We start from the raw sequence: 19,250 nt of genomic DNA on the forward strand, positions 1-19,250 counted from the left end.
TTGATGTTTTAGGGTTTCAGGATTGTTGTATTCTCTGTTCGGCTTAGTTTTTCGGATCTTTGCTGTGGAGGGACGGCATAGTGCTTCTGCCTAGAGCGCCATTTTGCCGGAACTCCTGCTTTTGTTTTTTAAGGTAAAATGCTTTATGTGTTTATCCTGCAACTTTGAATTAGAATGCAGCACTCCTTGGTTTTTATTTAACTTCAGTGATCTTTCACCCATATCTTCTTTCTCCCTACAGAAAGCCCCGGATCTCAATGACACGTACGTAATTTCTTATTAGCTTTATCCCATGATACACAAAAGTCTAAAACAGCAATGGAAACACCACCACCAATAATATAATTACTAAAAAGAGTTTAGGTTTTTGTTTTTAAGATGATGTGGTTGTTTATTTGGTAAAACCAAGAGATTGTTTATTTTCTAAACAAGCTACTAGAAATAATTAAAACTAATTGCGGTAGCTAGTTGAACATTTACAATAGAAAACCCTATAGCTTTTTAAAAAGTTGAGATAAAATTCACGTAACATAAAGTCCACCCCTTTAAAGTGCACAGTTTTTAGTATCTTGACAAGGTTGTGCAACCATAGCCACAATCTAATTCCAGAATATTCTCATTGCCCCAGGAACAAACCCTGTAGGCTTTAGTCCTCCCTGTCCATTCCCTCCTCTCCCAGCCTCAGGCAGCCATTAATCCATTTACGTCTCTATGGATTTGCCTATTTCGGACACTTCATATAAATACAGTCATATAATATTTGTCCTTACTGTGTCTGACTTCTTTCACTTAGCATAATATTTTCAAGGTTCTTCCATGTTGTAGCATGTAAAAGTATTATATTCCTTTTTATGGCCGAGTAATATTCCACTGGATGGCTGTACCACGTTTTTGTCTCCATTCATCAGTCGACGGACATTTGGGTTGTTCCCATCTTTTGGCTATTGTGAATTATGCTTCTGTGAACATTCTTGTACACGTTTCTGTGTGGGCGTCTGTTTTCATTTCTCTTCCGTATAGACCTAGGAGTTCATTCATTCGTGCTACAGGCACACTGCTGGGTGGCTGAGCCAGGCACCAAAGACCCACTGAGGGCCAAGACACAGGCCCATCCCCACAGAGCGTCAGTCTAACCCGAATATGGAGGTGATGCCGGCGACGGATGTTGTTGGAGCAGACACAGAAGACCAGCACGCAGGCAGAAGGCTCGCCAAAATACACACAGGCAGATTGCAGAGTCAGGTTGGGGCTGTTGAGTAACATTTGTGCAGCACTTCGGGATGAAAACAGCTGGTCTCGTGCACAGGTATAGGTGCGAGATCCCTCCCGTTTTGCGGTTGGAGAGACTGAGGCTCAGAGAGGGTGAGACTTGGCTTATATCACAGTGTCCAGAAGAGCCAGATGTCGCCTCCACACTCCTGCCTCCTGTGTGCATTTGTCTCATGTCACACACTGCCTCTTTGCAGTAAAGCTCGATCGTAACTTGCCCGGAACATCGCGCTGTAGGCCTGGTTTGACTGTGGGGTCCACTCTTCCAGGAAATGCCTCTGTGGCCCCTGATATGAGCAGGCGCAGAGAACATGAGTACAAGTCCAAATGGGCACACCTGGGACCTCCGTGCGCTACAAACTGAGACAGCCGTTAGGAAGGAAGGGGACGCACACAGCCTGTGACAAAGGATCTGCTTCTGTGACCGAAGCCCCACCCCCTAGGGCCTCTGGAGAGTGCTTTTCTGGTCCAGTAGAAGACAGCTTCCAGGAGGAAGGGCAGGGCACCTGACCGGCAGGCCAGAGGGACTAACGCGGGTTGGCAGGTGGCCAGCACAGACACCTGGGACGAGGGTCCAGCCAGGAGGAGCCCCTCTCTGGGGCATTTTCCCACGCCCAACTTTCACCTGGTTGTAGCCACCAGCGACTCTACCGAGCGCTGTGGTCCAGAGTGGCAGGACATGGTCCCTGCAGACACACAGCCGCCCCGGCCACATTGAGCTGGGCTCTGCGGCGGGGTATGCCCCAGGCCCATGTGTTACCCAGCTCTTGTCTCTTTGCTGGTTCCTTTCCTACCTTTTCAGTGACCACAGATGAACCTTTTTCGGAAAAATTCACATTTTTTTTTTAAAAAAGCTTCCCCCCCCGCCGCAGTCAAGCCTCACCTCACTTATCCAGAATCTTCCACACTCTTGAAGCAAGCTGGGTAAGTTACTTGTTTAGCTAACAGACACTCTCCCCATTTCAAATGCAACTTTTTTCCTTTCCAGGGAGGTTTTATAAAAATGCCCTTCAAACCTTCTGCCTTCTTTAAAAAATAGCACTGTCTTTTTCTACAGCCACAACGATGGGGTCAGACCTATCAACGATCATGAAGATGGGGCAGGACCTGGCGGTGTTGTATTGTTATACTTAAGCTTACCACGAATTAACAAGAACAACATCATTTTTTAAGTATAAATGTGGTATGTGTTCATTGTAGAAACTTTTGGAAACATCCAAGAGAATAAGACAAAGAGATAAAAATCATCCCAGACCCTATAAGCAGTTTTTCAGCAAATATTATGTTCATTTTTCACATGAAGTTCTTTGAAAACGTGATTTTAATTATTATTCTCTCATAAGGAGATACCCTAATTTATTATACATTTTCCCATTTCTGTATTTTTCCTATGTTAAATATGGCTTCAGCAAGCAATCTCCTTTATGGCTTCTTGCATCTTGGATTATTTCTTCAGGAGAGATCCTTAGAAGTAGAGTGATCACTTCAAAGGTATGAGCTCTTTTAAAGCTCTTCCTAAACCAGTAAAACCAGTTGCCATCCAGTCGACTCTGACTTATGGCAACCCCATGTGTGTCAGAGAAGAACTGTGCTCCACAGAGCTTTCAATGGCTGGTTTTTAAGAAGTAGATTACCAGGCCTTTCTTCCAAGCTGCCTCTTGGTGGACTTGAACCTCTGGCCTTTCAGTTAGCAGCTGAATGCGTTAACCATTTGCATCACCCAGGAACTCTACTTACTGCCAAATTACTTTCCAGAAAAACACCCATTTATCCCCTAGCTGCATGTGAGAAGGTTGCCTCCTTGCCAATACTTACTAGTCTTCTCAACTTGATAGGCCAAAAATGGAACCCACATCATTGTCCTTTTAAGTTACTTTTCTTTGGTGATTGGTAGCCCTGTGTGTGTGTGTGTGTGTGTGTGTGTGTGTGTGTGTGTGTGTGTGTGTGTGTGTGTGTGTGTGTGTGTGTGTGTGTGTGTGTGTGTGTTTATGTTTAGTGCTTATCTTGATTCTTCTGGGAGTTGGCTGTCTGTGGTTCTTGCCTGTTTTCCTGTTGGGCTTTCATGATTTTATTACTACGGATAGCTTTTGGCAATTTGTTGTTTGTTCTGGGATTTTATTTACTGATGTTTTTTGACTTTCAGGTGACTTTTGTTTTACTTTATATAATGAAATTTATGAAAGTTCTAGAAACACATTTTGGTTCTCTTCCTTTCTTTGGTTGGTGGTGCATGGCGAGGTCAGGGAATAGCCGCATCTTCTAGTTTCCCGTGGTTTGCTTTTTGGCATTCACTCTGCAATCCCTGAGGAAGAATGAGAGATGAGGTGGGAAACCCGTGTTTTCAGAGACTGTGGCCACCTTGTCCTCTGAGACCATCTCTAAGCAGTGGAGCGTGACTGTCCAGGGAGCTGAAGGCCATCTGGACACAGGCTGGTGGCACCCCAGGCTCTGGCTCAAGGAGGCCTCAGAAACCAGTGCTGTTTGGCTGGGCCCTGGCAGCCCTTCCTGATCACCGTTTGGTGTAAGCTCATGGGATTCTCACAGGACTGTCCTCCATGCAGGCTTCTGGGCCTCCGGCCTAAACCAGTGACGTCTGCTGTGACCACATGCTGTGTCCTTCTGGAGTTTGATGGTGGCAGACAGTGGTGTCTCCGAGAGGGGCATGCTTATTTGTCTGAGGCAGGCAGCTCTGGCTCTGCCACGCCCTGGCTACACCACCCAAGGCTGGTCATCGGCCTCCCTGAGCCTCTTTTTCATCATCTGCTAACAGCAGCACCCAGCTCACACGGCATCTTGAGGAGGAACCAAGAGGCTGCACCACATGGAGAACTTGCCATCGTTACTCACTGTTGTTACTTGCCATCATTCCTCACATCCTTCCTCACCATCATTCCTCCTCATCGTTACTCATTATTGTTACTCACAGTCATTCTTCAAGGTCTTTACTCATCATCGTTCCTCACTGCCATTTCTCATCATTACTCAACAACTTGCTGTCGTTACTCACTGCCATTACTTGCCATTGTTACTCATCAACTCGCCATTGTTACTCATCACCCTTACTCACCATTGTTACTCGCCACCGTCACTCACCATCTTGCCATTGTTACAACCTTTACTCACCATCCTTACTCACCATTACTTGCCATCGTCACTCACCATTGTTACTCGCCATCATCACTCACCATTGTTACTCATTGACTCACCATTGTTACCATCCGTAGTCTCCGTCATCCCTCACCATCGTTCCTTGCTGTCATTGCTGTTATCAGTCTTAACTTTCCCTCCTTGGCTACCTTGCTGGATGCCTACTGTCAGCCCAGTGGCATTTTTGTCCTTATGCCAACAGATAGATGAGATTTGTGCCTTGAGCATAAGCTTCCTCATGTCACATCCTTCCTTGTCATTAAAACTTGCTCTCTTTCCCTGCTCCTGGCTCCTCCTCTCATGAGTGCTTAGCCCTCCTCCACGTTGTGGTTGTTCCATCTGACTTCTCTGCCCAGTGCTATGATGGGGACCCCTGGCTCAAGCTGTCAGGGCCCTGGGCAAGCCGTCGGGTGCAGCCATTGAGCAGCCATGGCCCCTGCAGAGAAGAGGCCAGGATCTTGTTACCTGGAGGCCAGCTCCAGCCACCTCGAGGCCCCACTAACTCTTCCCAATATGAAGATAACTGAGAGCCACCCAGGGTCCCTCCTGACCAGGCCTCAGAGGACCGTGTGAACTCTGCTGTGGGCTTGAGCCCTGCCCAGGGGGAAGGCAGCGTGTGGCTGACACAGACTGAGCTTCCTCAGGGAGACTATGTCCAGCACAAATGACCGCCAAGTGGTGAGTCCCGTCCCCGGTGAGAAACCTCTCCCAGAGGTGCAGACTGGCCCTCTGATGCACATTGTCCGGTCACCGCCATCTGTGCTCCTGGCCAGTGGATGGGCTCAGGGCCTGCTGTTCAGTGTCCTCGTTTTTGTCCAAGGGCCACTGCTGCCCTTCAGCCTCAGCAGTGCTGGAAGGACGAGGTTCCTTTCCCAGAGTGTGAGCGAAAGCCCAGCTTCCAGTGCCGGCAATAGGGGTTGTAGGGAGGGACCAACAGGGCTGTCCCCAGCTGGGTCCTTGAAAGATTAGGAGGAACAAGCCAAGGAGTGGGAGGAGCGGGGACAGCAGCTACCTGGGCCTGCATGACTATGCAGTGAACCAAGGCATGGATGAGCTGTCCGGTGCCGCCATTGCTAAGTTCTCCTGGGGGGCTCAAGGACCAGGCAAGGGCCCGGCTCAGGACCAGCTCTGGGATGCAGGTGACAGGTTGGGGCTTGGCCTGGCCCATGGGAGGCTGTGAGCCTGGCAGCAGGCCCTGCCCCAAGGCCTCACCCCTCCCCACCCCCCCATCAGGGCGTGCATGTTGCCGCTGTTCCTGCCAGAACCCTTAGGGGACCGGGCACTGGGAACCGCTAGACATCTGCAGCCATTGGTCCCGTGGCAGGTATCCCCACAGTCGTACAAGGAGTACTGAGGCCCTCCCACCCACTCGTGCCCCTGGAAGCAACAGCAAGAATGATTGATTGATTTAAAAATAGAGGAGGACTGGGAATTAATTAGACTTCTTGAAAAACAGATTAGGCATAATGACTGTCTTCAAGTCAATTGTTCATCGAGGGATGGGGTTGCAGGGGCTGTGGGAGATGGACGAGACGGGGACATGAGGACAGGCAGCCAAGCGTGGGCAGCTTGGAGTCAGAGGGTGGGCTGGGCTTTGGCTTGTGCCCCTCACTGGCGGCCGTGCAACCTGCAGGGAGCCCAGCTCCTCACGTAAAATGAGCATGGGCATCACCTGTGGGGTGCAGTGGTTGCCCCCAAGGCCCTGGGCGGACACCATACGCGGCAGGTGCTCAGGCAGTGGAGGCCCTGGGCGGGCTGCTGTCCAGTGGGCGTGCACCTCCCCAGCATGGCACTGTCGCTCTTTCATGTAGTGCAAAGGCCAGGCTGGAGGGAGGAACTGGGGCCATGTGAATGGGCGGGGTCATGAGGGGGCACATGGCTGGGGGAAGCATGGTCAGGACGGAGCCCCTGTGGGTCCTGGGGCTCAGCAGTCACCCCACAGTCACTGCCACTGCTCTGCCCCCCATATGACCTCCCCTGCCCGCTCAGAGCGCAGCCAGGCTGGCTGGGGATTTGTGCTGCAAAGCCCTGGGAGGGGAGAGGGAATGAGCTGGTGCCACTTCGTCTGGCTTACTAGGAGGGACATCATGCTTGGTAAAGTAGAGGGTCAGCGAAAAAGAAGAAGACCCTCAACGAGATGGATTGACACAGTGGCTGCAACCGTGGGCTCAAGCATAGCAACGATTGTGAGGATGGCGCAGAACCGGGCAGGGTTTCGTTCTGTTGTACATGGGGTTGCTATGAGTTGGAGCTGACTCCACGGCTCCTAACAACAACAACCAGCTTAGGGGCTTTCCTAGACCTATCCCCAGACCCTGAGCCCATACTCCCTATCAGGACTGAAGTTCTGTAGCAGCCAACCTCAGGCTGATGCCCCTGCACCTGGTAGGGGCCCTCTTTGGAGTAGATTCAGGCAGTGGGTTGGGAGCAGTGACTGGTCTCCCGAGTAGTCTGGGAAGACCCTTGGGCCTGTGCCCACCACCCTCGAATCTGGGGAACCTGGTTGCTGGAGAGGCCTCTGAGAGAATGTGCCAAGACTGAGATGGCACATTAAAAAGAGGCCTCCTGGGTCTACCAGAACTCAGCCTGGAAGGACGCTGCAGCCCACAGACACTGTGGCCCCAGGGCACACGGGAGGCGCCACAGACCCTGCTGCGGTTTCCAGGTTCCCTTGTCTGCTGTTTGTTCATGGGCTGACAGTGACTCATGTGGGGGCTGCTCTTTGGGCCTCATTGCCAAGTGGGGAGTTTGTACGGGAGTCAGGAGTTGTCACATGAAGGGACTTGACGTGTTAAAACCATGACTTGATGTGTTAACACCATGCGAGAAAGTGACTTTCACAATAGCTGGAGAGGAAAGAAAGCAGGAAGTTTCCGGTCTGTTCAGAAGAAATGAGCATATTTACTGCCCAGTGATGTTTGGACTGACATGTTGTGGGCAGCCAGGCCTAACGCCTCCAGGTGGCCCGGCGAGTGCAGACGTCTGTCAGCCCATTCACACGCACACACCCCTCTCCTGCTGATTTCAACCTGGGCCTTTCCAAAGCTGGTTCCTGGAAGCATTTCCAGGTTCTCCAGACTTCCGTAACTTGCCGCTGAGTGCCAGGGAGCCAGGCAGCAGCTCACAGAGGGAGTAAAAAGCTCGGCTTTCGTTGTAGGACACAGCCTTGGCTCTCCACGTCATTCTTGGAGGAGACAAGATGATCCACTACATCTCAGCTTCTTCTCCTGGGTTCTGCGTCCAGGAAGGTGGGCCTGTCCTCCCAAAGGGGTGGCCTCGGGCATTGCTTCTGGGCCTCCCGGTGCCCAATCAGTGGCCAACCTGTGGCCCCTTGGGGCTAGGCTGATCCAGACCAGATGGGACTCAAGCTCAGGTCCCAGCTGGAATCCTAGCCCAACCTCCAGTGGCCAAGTGGGACTGGCAGCAGGCAACTTTCATCTGACCTTGAGCAGGCTGGCTCACCCGTCTTATCGGTCAGCTGTCCATCAGCATGTCCCCTCTGCAGGCCAGCGTTGCCTGCCACAGTGCTCGGATCCCCCTCCCTGCCCTGTCACCCTCCCTCCTCCCCCTCTTTCTTAATCTTCATAGCACTTACGACAGGTGAAGTTACCTCATTTCTTAACATCTGGTTCCAGACTGCCCATCTGCCCCCACTGCCTCCGCCCACACTCGAGGGCAGGACTTGTCCTGCGTGTGGCTGTGTCTTCTGCAGCGAGCACTGTGCCTAGCATGTGGAGGCACTTGATGGACTAACATCGATGCTGAATGTAAACAGTGGGTCTCCAAGAGAGCAAGGGGCGTATATTTTTCAAACTCTTTTGACTCCAGAACAATTTTCTTGAGAGTACCTTGCAGAAATTATGTTCTACTGAGTATCCTTTGGGGAACACTGACCAACAGGCCAAGATTCAAGCTCCTTGACACCTTCATAAAGCCTTCCTTGGTGAGCCTCTGCCCGAGGCCCGACCCATCTGGCCACTCCAGGCATCACCAGACTGCCTGAAGTTCCCCACAATCTGCAGCCTGCTTCCCACCTCTTGGCCTTTGCTCAAGCTGTCCTAACGCTGCCCCTTCCAGGAAATTTCTCAGCCACCCCAACCTGAGTGAAGAGTTCCTCCTCAATCCTCCCTTGACAATACCCTACTCATGGTCCTTCCATTGTACTTTACATACTGTGTGATAATTAGCTGTTCACCTGTTTGTCTTTCTGCCAAATCCTGAGCTCCTTGAGGACGGAGCTGTGCCCAACACATTTCCTGGCTTGTAGTAGGAGCTTACTACATGTCTGAAGGGCAGGTGGGTGAGTGGGTAGGTGAGTGGACAGATGGAAAAATAGATGATGGGATGGATGGATGGATGGGTGAGGGGATGGGCGAGTGGGTGATTGGAGGGTGGATGGATGGAGGATGGTTGGATGGATGAGTGGGTGGGTGGATGAGTGGGTGGGTGGGTGGATGTAGGATGATTGGTTGGAGGGATGGGGTGGGTAGATGGATGGATTTTGCAAGCCCACAGGAGCAGTCAGCCCGCCATCTGTATCAGAGCTGAAGGTGACTCATTAGAATTGATGTGCAGTTGTGCAGATGTCCAAGCTTTGGTTCTCCCCATCCAAGCACACTTACGCGCTGCATCTGGAACCCATCAGTCATTCTTGTTGTTTCTTGTTTTTTTTTTTTTTTTCCTTGATTAGGCCTGTACAAAGGATTTCAGTGGCTCACAGGTTAATCCATCTGATACCCTAGTGAGAACTATCTTGCAGTGCTGTTCGTTTTTCTAAGTTGCCATTCTCTCTTATTTCACAGTGTCCTGGAAGTTCAAGGTGACTTAAGTCTGTTTTTCTGTCTGCACTCACAGTTGCTAAATTCTTTACTGAGTTAGTGTCATTCTCATAGCTTTGCTACAGTATTTCTTGTAAAAGGTGATTGGCATTTCAGTTCAGTAAGATTCCCTTGTCTGTTGTATCAAATTGCTGAATTCAGATATGTCCAATTTTCCCAACATTTTAAAGGCTCACTTCACCATTTTTCCCACTCCAGCCGTGGAACCAGATGCTTCTCTACACGCACTGTTGAAGAAGTGCACTTTGGGAACTTCACCACAGTGCCATGTCCTGACTATGACTGCAGCTAAAGAGCCAAGCAGGCCACAACCTTTTATGTTAAAGCACAAGTAATAAGAAAAACATAGATAAATTGGACTTCATCAAAATTAAAAACTTCTGTGCATCAAGGGAAACTATCAAGAAAGTGAAAAGACAGCCTACAGAATGGGAGAAAATATTTGGAAACCATATGTCAGATAAGGGTTTAATATCTAGAATATATATAAAGAACTCTTAAAACTCAGCAACAAAAAGACTAATAACCCAATTAAAAAATGGGCAAAGGACTTGAACAACAGTTTCTCCAAAGAAAAGATACAAATGTCCAACAAGCACACGAAAAGATGCTCAACATCCTTAGCCATTAAATCAGTTGCCATTGAGTCAGCCCCAACGCCTGGCAATCCCATGTGTTGCAGAGTAAAACTGTACTCCATAAGGTTTTCATGACTGTAAGCTTTCAGAAGCAGATCTCCAGGCCTTCCAACTCACCTCTGGGTGAATTTGAACCACCAACCTTCCAGTTAGTAGCTGCGTAGGAAACTATGCACCACCCTAGGGAAATGCCAATCAAAACCACAATGAGATACCACCTCACCTTACCTCACCTCACTCTTAGGATGGCTGTTATCAGATAGATGGAAAATAACAAGTGTTGGTGTAGACATGGAGAAGTTGAAGCACTGATGGGAACATAAAATGGTGCCGCCACTGTGGAAAACGGTTTGGCAGTTCCTAAAAAAGTTAAATATAGAAACACTATATGACCCGTCAATATCCTTCCTGGGTATATGCCCAAAGGAATTGAAAGCAGCAACTCAAACAGAAACATGCACACCAGTGTTCATTGCAGCACTATTCACGAGAGCCAAAAGGTGGAAACAACCTAAATGTCCATCAGCTGATAAACGGATAAACAAAATGTGGTGTACAATGGAGTATTATTCAGGTATAAAGAGAAATGGAGTTCTGATACATGCCACCACATGAGTAAACCTTGAAAACATTATGCTAAGTGAAATAAGCCAGACACAGAGGGACAAATATTGTATGATCCCACTTATATGGAAGATTTGTTGTTGTTGTTAACCTTCAAGTCAGACCCCAGCTCATGGTGACTCCGTGTACAACAGAATAAATACTGCCGGCTCCTGCACCATCCCCATGATTGGTTGCAGATCAGACCATTGTGATCCACAGGGTTTGCACTGGCTGATTTTCAGAAATAGATCACTAGGCCTTTCTTCCTAGTCCAGCTTAGTCTGGAAGCTCTGCTGAAACCTGTTCAGCATCATAGCAACATGCAAGCCTCCACTGACAGGTGGGTGGTGGCTATGCATGAGGTGCATTGGCTGGGAACCCAACCCAGAAATCCATCGAGACAAAAGAAAATTTGTGATTACCAGGAGGTAGGGAAGAGGGAAATGGGAAGTTCAACAAAAAACAAACAAAACCTTTGGTGTTGAATTGGATTGTATTTTACTACCAGAGAAATGGCGTTTCATACTCATTCAAACCAAAGTAGGATTGTTAGAATTTGTACTGTCTTGGGAAGAAGAGTGGTGGAAGGTAAAATCCAGGCTGGCAGTGGTCACTGAAGTATCTAGAAGCCTCAGAAGGCAGCTAGATTTTTCAACATCTGGGTGAACACGCTGAAGTAACATTGACTGACCGAGTAGATAGCACTGGTGACGAGTTCAGACTCCTTTGCGTCCATAGGAAGCCCATGGCGGCGTGGGTGCCCCTCCCCGCTCCAGCCTCAGCATCTCACAGCCTCATGCCCCTTTGTGTCCTGAGCTCTGGCCATACCTCACCCTCACTGTTCCGCCCTCACCATGGGATGGACCTGCTGGGCACTGGCCCCCCAGCATCATCTTGTTAATGTGTGTGGGTCTCCCACTACTCTAGGCTTGGAGGGGGAGGGGAGGCACACACAGGGTCTGACTCATCCCTGGGACCCTCCCCCCACCACTCCCACTGTGTCTGTCCAGAGAAGGCCCTCAGCAACTTCCCATGGGAAGAACAGGGTCCTTCCAAAGGGGTGGCCTTGGGCAGTGCTCCTGGGCCTCCCAGTACCCAATCAGAGCCCAACCTGTGGCTCCTTGGGCCTGAGCTGACCCAGACAGGACTGAAGCTCAGGTCCAGGTGAAATCCCACCTCGGCCTCCAGCCGGTCAGTTCATTCACTCCCCTTGGCCCTTGCAAGCCCATCTGGGCTCCCCACTGATTTTCCTGACTGGGATCAGTCTCTCTCTGGAGCCTCTTGGCTGTCTTTCGTCATCCATCTGACTTCCACATCATTCTGCCAGAACAATCCAGAGGCTTCACACTGATCCAGGCAGAGCGGCAGGAGAGGGCATCTTTCCATGGAAAGTGAAGCATGCTCTGTAGCTGAGTCAGTAGTCGCCAATCTGCTCCACCCGACTGGGTACTCAGCCTTTCTCCTCCTCCAACCTTAATCCTCTGGAGGAATTAACTGCTGTTTTTATGCCACTGTTATGGATTGAATTGTGTCCCCTCAAGATTTGCGTTGGAATCCTAAGTGGATAAGCACTCAGCTACTAACTGAAAGGTTGGCAGTTCAAACCCACCAGCTGCTCTGCCGGAGAAAAGACCTGGCGATCTGCACCCAGAAAAAACTAGCCTAGAAAACCATATGGAGCAGTTCTACTCTGTCATATAGGGTTGCTATGAGTCAGAGTGGACTCAATGACACACGACAACATACTTATGGATGTAATCCTGTTTGGAAATAGGGTTTTCTTTGTTATGTTACTAGAGCCCTGGCACAGTGGTTAAGAATTCACCTGCTAACCGGCAGTTTGGATCCGCCGCTGCTCCTTGGAAACCCTATGGGGCAGTTCTACTCTGTCCTGTAGGGTCACTGTGAGTCGGAATCGACTCCAAGGCAAAGGGTTTGGTTTTTTCTTTTTCGTTATGTTAAGGAGGCCGTACCAGTATAGGGTGTGCCCTAAACCAACCACATAAGGGTTACAAGATGAGAATAGACACCAAAACCAAACCAGTTGCTGACCAGTCGATTCCGACCATGGCGACCCCATGTGTGCGGAGTAGAACTGTGCTCCGTAGGGTTTTTATGGCTGTGAACTTTTGGAAGCAGATCGTCAGGCCTTTCTTCCAAGGTGTCTCTGGGTGGGCTTAAAGTGCCAAGCTTAATGGTTAGTAGTCAGCCACGTTACCATTTGTGCCACCCAGGGACTCCTAGAATAGCCACAGAGGTAGGCAAAATGGGAGAAGACAGGCACCACGTGAGGATCATCTACAAGCCGCCAAGGGAAGCTCAGGGCTACCGACGAGGAAGGAATCTATGTGGGCGGAGACCCTGATTTGGAGTTTTAGCCTCCAGAGCTGTGAGAAAATAACTTTCTGTTCTTTAAAGCCACCCACTTGTGGTATTTGTTACAGCAACTCTAGGTGACTAAGACAGCTGCAGTATAAAGTTCAGATTCCACAGCACTCAACTTTCTACTGAGTTAGGGCCCTTCCCTGGTTTCCTGCTGCTGAGCTGTGTGCCAGCAACGGGATGCTAGTCCAGGTGGCATTTACCCACCAGGCTGGGGCTGCAAGGCTGAACCTCAGAGGCTCTGGCCAATGGCACCAGAAGCTCGCTCCAGTCTGCTTACCGTGCCTTCCTGCGCTGCTTGTTTCCTTCACTGAGGGTCAGACTCCCTGCTACAGGCAGGGTCCGAGGGCGCCCTCTGCTGCCGGCAGGTACTTCCCTCTTTTCTTGCAATAACACATTTTTCTGATCATAAAAGCAATGCTTAATTGTAGGAGAGGCTAGGGAAAATAATAATTTATTCATATTTCTGCTATTCAAATAAATGTAATATTAATGCTTTGGTTCGAGTGTATTCCCCAATCTCTCATTTACGTACATCTGAAATCTCAAATGTTTAAAGTGCTACCTTTTTCATTTTGACATTTTCCCGTGTCATTAACTATCCTTCTTCAAAGCCTTCCATCATATGGATGTGGCCTGATTTATTAGGTCAATCCTACTTATGAATATTTAGCTTGTGGGCTATTTCCTAAATATGCATCTGTTTACTGATTACAAGAAAGACATATATATACATATATTCTTAAGTGTACAATTCAGTGGGTTTTGGTATATCCAAAATATTGTACAACCATCACCACTATCTAATTCCAGGATATTTTCATCACCCCAAAAAGAAACCCATAAACAGATATTTCTTACCACCACCACCCCCGCCCCAGCCCCCAGCAACCACTAATCTACTTTCTATACCTATGGACTTTCCAATCTGAACATTTTATATAAATGGAATCAGATAATATGTAGTCCTTGTGACTAGCTTCTTTCACTGATCATAATGTTTCCAAAGTTCATCTATGTTGTAGCAGAGATCAGTATTTCATTTCTGTCTATGACTGAATACTATTCCATTGTATGGATGGACCACATTTTGTTTATCCATTCTTTAGTTGATGGACGTTTGGATTGTTTCTACTCTGGCTGTTATAAATAATGTTGTTATGACCATTAATGTTCAAGTTGTTCTGTGCACATGTTTTAAATTTTTCCTGGGTATATACCTAGGAGTGGAATTGCTGGGTCATATGGTAAGGAGCTCTGGTGGCGCAGTGGTTAAGTGCTTAGATGCTAACTGAAAAGTTGGTGGTTCAAACTCACCAGCCACTCCTTGGGAGAAAGATATGATAGTCTGCTCCTATAAAGATTACAGCCTTGGAAACCCTCTGGGGCAGTTCTACTCTGTCCTATAGGGTCACTATGAATTGGAATTGACTTAATGGCAATAGATATGGTATGGTAAAAGTTATTATGTGTAACTTTTTAAGGAACTGCCAAACTGTTTTCCAAAATGACTGTACCATTTTATATTCCTATCAGCAATGTGTGGGAGTTCTAATTTTTCCACACCCTCACCAACACTTGTTATTGCCATCTTTCTTATTATAGCCATCCTAGTGGGTGGTATTTTCAGTCGTTGCATATGCATGCAAAAGTTGGACAATGAATAAGAAAGACCGAAGAAGAATTGATGGCTTTGAATTATGGTGTTGGCGAAGAATATTGAATATCCCATGGACTGCCAAAAGAACGAACAAATCTGTCTTCGAAGAACTACAACCAGAATGCTCCCTAGGAGCAAGGATGGCGAGACTACATCTCACACGCTTTGGACATGTTATCAGGAGGGATCAGTCCCTGGAGAAGGGCATCATGCTTGGTAAAGTCGAGGGTTAGCGAAAAAGAGGAGGACACTCAACGGGATGGATTGACACAGTGGCTACAACAGTGGGCTCAGGCATAACAGTGATTGTGAGGATGGCGCAGGACCAGACAGTGTCTCGTTCTGTTGTCCGTAGGGTCACTATGAGTTGGGACCGACTCTGCAGCACCTATCAACAGCAGTGGGTGTGCAGTGGATCTCATCGTAGTTTCGATTTTCATTTCCCTGATGACCAGTATGTCAAGTATCTTTTCATGTGCTTACTGGCTGTTTGTATATTTTCTTTGGAGAAATGTCTGCTTAAGTCCTTTGGCCATTTTTTAGATGGATTAATTATCTTTTTATTGTTAAGATGTAAGAGCTCTTTCTATATTCTGGATACTAGACTTTTATCAGATATATGATTTGCAAAAATTTTCTCCCATTCTGTGGGTTGTCTCTTCACTTTCTCGATAGTCTTTTGAATCACAAAAGTTTTTAATTTTGATGAAGTCTAGCTTATCTATATTTTTGGTTGCTTACATTTTATGTGTCTTATCTAAGAAACCGTTGCCTAATCCAATGTCACAAAGATTTACTCCTGTGTTTTCCTCTGACTATTCTAACATCTCAGCTCTTACATCAATCAGTTATTGCTCTATTTTGAGTTAATTTTTATACAAGGTGTGAGGTAGGGTCCAACTTTATTCTTCTGCATGTAAATATCCAGTTGTCCCAACACTATTTATTTAAAAAGACTGTACCATATTTTTATGCAAGTAACACTCATGTTATACTTTTTTTTTTTCCAACCATGCAACCCCCTCATGCGTTATTTTCCTAAGCGCACTGTGCAGTTTATATGTGTGGGCGCATTATTTACATGAACATGTTATTTGTGAAAATAGACCAGTTCTTCCCCCATTGAATGGTCTTGGCACCCTTGTTGAAAATCAGTTGCCTATAAATGTATATATGGGTTTATTTCTGGACTCTTCATTGGTCTGTATGTCTATCCTTATGCCAGTACCACACAGTCTTGGTTACTGGACTCTCCATTGGTCTGTATGTTTGTTCTTATGCCAGTACCACAGTCTTGGTTACTGTTCACCTCAAATTTCAAATCACGGGTATGAGTCCTCCAGTTGAGTTCTTCCTTTTCAAGATTGGTTTGGCTCTTCTGTGTCCCTTGCATTTTCATGTGTATTTTAGGATCAGCTTGTCAATTTCTGCAAAAAATTTGCAGCTGGGATTTTGGTGAGGATTGCACTGAATCTGTAGATCAGTTTGGGGAATATTGCATCTTAACAATATTAAGTCTTTCAATCCATGATCATGGAATTCTTTCATTTATTTAGGTCTTCTTTAATTTTTTTCAGCAATGTTTTATAATTTCCAGTGTAAGTGTCTTGCACTTCTTTTGTCAAAGTTACTCCTAAGTATTTTATTCTTTTTGAAGCTATTGTAAATGAAATTGTTTTTCTTCATTTCATTTTCAGTGTTTTTATTGCTACTATATAGAAATACAATTGATTTTTATTTTAATTTTTTATTGTACTTTAGATGCAGGTTTACAGAACAAATAGTTTCTCATTAAACAGTTAGTACATATATTGTATTATGACATTGGTTAACAACCCCATGACATGTCAGTACTCTCCCTTATGGGCCTTGGGCTCCCTATTCCCAGCTTTCCTGTCCCCTCCTGCCTTCTAGACCTTGCACCTGGACCAGTGTGCCCATTTAGTCTAGTTTTGTTTTATTTGGCTAAAGGGTGAACCCCTCAGAAGTGACTTAAGTACCAAGTTAAAAGGGTGTCCAAGGGCCATACTCTCAGGGTTTCTCTAGTCTCTGTCAGGCCAGTAAGTCTGGTCTTTTTTTGTGAATTAGAATTTTGTTCTGCATTTTTTTCCAGTTCCGTCTAGGACCCTCTATTGTGATCCCTGTCAGAGTAGTCAGTGGTGGTAGCCGGGCACCATCACTCTGGTGGAGGCCGTAGTAGTTGTGCTCTGTTAGTCCTTTGGACTAATCTTTCCCTTGTGTCTTTAGTTTTCTTCATTTTCCTTTCCTCCTGAATGGGTGAGACCAGTGAAGTATCTTAGATGGCGGCTCACAGGCTTTTAAGACCCCAGACGCTACTCACCAAAGTACAATGTAGAACATTTTCTTATAAACTACGTGATGCCAGTTGAGCTAGATGTTCACTGAGACCATGGTCCCCACAGCCCTCAGCCCAGTGATTCGGCGCCTCAGGGAGTTTGGATTTGTCCATGGAGCTTCCATGACCTTAACCCTGAGCAAGTTGTGCTGGCTTCCCTACTATTGTGTACTATCTTACCCTTCACCAAAGTTGCCACTTATCTATTGTCTATTTAGTGTTTTTCCACCCCCCCACCCCGCCTCGTAACCATCAAAGATTGTTTCTTTTTGTGTGTAAACCTTTTCATGAGTTTTTATGGTAGTGGTCTCATACAATATTTGTCCTTTTGTGATTGACTTATTTTACTCAGCATAATGGCCTTCAGATTCATCCATGTTATGAGATACTTCACAGATTCATCATTGTTCTTTATCATTGTGCAGTACATCATTGTGTGTATGTACCATAGTGTTTATCCATTCATCTGTTGATGGGCATCTAGGTTGTTTCTGTCGTTTTGCTATTGTGAACAATGCTCCAGTGAACATGGGTGTGCATATGTCTACTCATGTGACAACTCTTATTTCTCTAGGATATATTCCTAGGGGTGGGATTGCTGGATCACATGGTATTTCTATTTCTAGCTTTCTAAGGAAGCACCATATCATTTTCCAAAATGGTTGTACCATTTACGTTCCCATCAGCAGTGCACAAGAGTTCCAACCTCCCTGCAGCCTCTCCAATATTTACTAGACATAAATTGATTTTTTTAATATTGATCTTGTATCCTGCAACCTTGTTGAGTTGATTTATTAGGTCTAATAGGTTATATATGTGTGTGTGGATTCCTTAGGATTTTCTATATACATAATCATGTCATCTACAAATATAGTTTTACTTCTTCATTTCCAGTTTGGATACCTTTAACTTCTTTTTCTTGCATAATGTCCTGGCTAGAACTTCTAGTGCAATGTAGAATGGAAATGGTGATAGTGGACATCCTTGTTCCTGATCTTATGATACTAGCTGTTAGCCTTTCATGGGTGCTGTTTATTATGTGGAGGAAGTTTCCTTCTTTTCCTCGTTTGTTGAGAGTTTATATCATGAAAAGGTGTTGGATTTTGCCCAATGTTTCTCTGCATCTGTTGAGATTATCATGTGGTTTTTGTCCTTTATTCTGCTAGTACAGTGTATTGCATTGACTGATTTTCATGATGAAACAACCTTGCATTCCTGGGATAAATCCCACTTGGTTGTGATATGTAATTCTTTTTCTATGTTGCTGGATTCAGCTTCTTTTGGAGTTTAAATTTAATACTGTAACCCAACATTTACTGTACATTTACAGTGTCCCAAGCCCTTTTCTAATTCAGCAACAACCTTCCCATTTTACAAATGAGGAAACTGAGGTGCACAGAGTTGCGATCATTTGCCTGGCCCTACAGCCTTCAGGTGTAAATGAGCTGACCATCTGACCAGCACCGTGACCCAAGCATCTGCTGTGGTCCAGGCCCTTAGCTCACTGCATTCCTTTCACCTCATAGCAAGAGGCAGCACCCGGAGTGGCTAAGAGCTGGTGGAGCCCTGCCTCTGCTCCTTACTAGAAGTAACCCTGGGCATTTATTTAACCTTCCTAGGCCTCACCTTCCAAATCTGTAGAATGTAAAATCTGTAAAAACCTGCCTCATAGCATGGTTGTGAAGATTAGAAGAGATGACAACACTCACAATCAACATGCAGGGTGATCCCAGGCAGGACACAATGATGAGGAGCCAATGTCTTCTGGCCACCAAGTCCTCACTCAGGAAGGAAGAGATGCTAGGCCGGCAGAGCAGCCTGTCTTAGTTTCTGAGTGCTGCTGTAACACAAACACCACCAGTGGGTTGCTTTGAAGAACAGAAATTCATTTTCTCACAGTTCTGGAGGCTAGAAATCCAAATCAGAGTCTCAGCTGTGTTGATTCTTCCCTGTTGGTAGCCTTGGTAGCTAGCGTTCCTTAGTTCCTTGGCGATCCTCACGTGGTGGTCTGTCTTCCTCTGTGGGCATGTCTTTATAACTCAGAAGTGATTAGATTTAGAACCTACCTGTCTTAATTATCTAGTGCTGCTGTGACAGACATACCACAAGCGGATGGCTTTAACAAACAGAAGTTTATTCTGTCACAGTTTAGGAAGCTAGAAGTTTGAATTCAGGACACTAGCTCTAGGGGAAAGCTTTCTCTGTCTGTCAGCTCTGGGGGAGGGTTCTTGTCTCCTTTCAACATCTGCAGGTCCAGTGTTCCTTGGAGATCTCCATGTATCTTGGCATCAGTCTTTCCCTGGGTCTAGGAGGTTCTCAGCACAGGGACCCCAGGTCCAAAGGACACTCTCCGC

At 46.7% G+C, this 19,250-nt stretch overlaps 1 protein-coding gene across 3 annotated transcripts in view; it reads left to right on the forward strand.

Moving 5' to 3' along the window:
• ZFYVE28 (zinc finger FYVE-type containing 28) overlaps positions 1-19,250 on the forward strand; it is an 82,912-nt gene that overhangs the window by 49,523 nt on the left and 14,139 nt on the right. Inside the window, exon 8 of one of the 3 annotated variants that reach the window (XM_004383518.3) lies at positions 6,830-6,846. The exons of the other annotated variants lie outside the window; for them this stretch is intronic. Within the exon in view, the coding sequence (XP_004383575.1) occupies positions 6,830-6,846 (17 nt within the window). The remainder of the gene's footprint in view (positions 1-6,829; positions 6,847-19,250) is intronic. 3 annotated transcript variants of the gene reach the window in all.

The sequence above is a fragment of the Trichechus manatus genome, unplaced genomic scaffold, assembly GCF_000243295.1.
Source record: "Trichechus manatus latirostris isolate Lorelei unplaced genomic scaffold, TriManLat1.0 scaffold00111, whole genome shotgun sequence".
Taxonomy (NCBI): domain Eukaryota; kingdom Metazoa; phylum Chordata; class Mammalia; order Sirenia; family Trichechidae; genus Trichechus; species Trichechus manatus.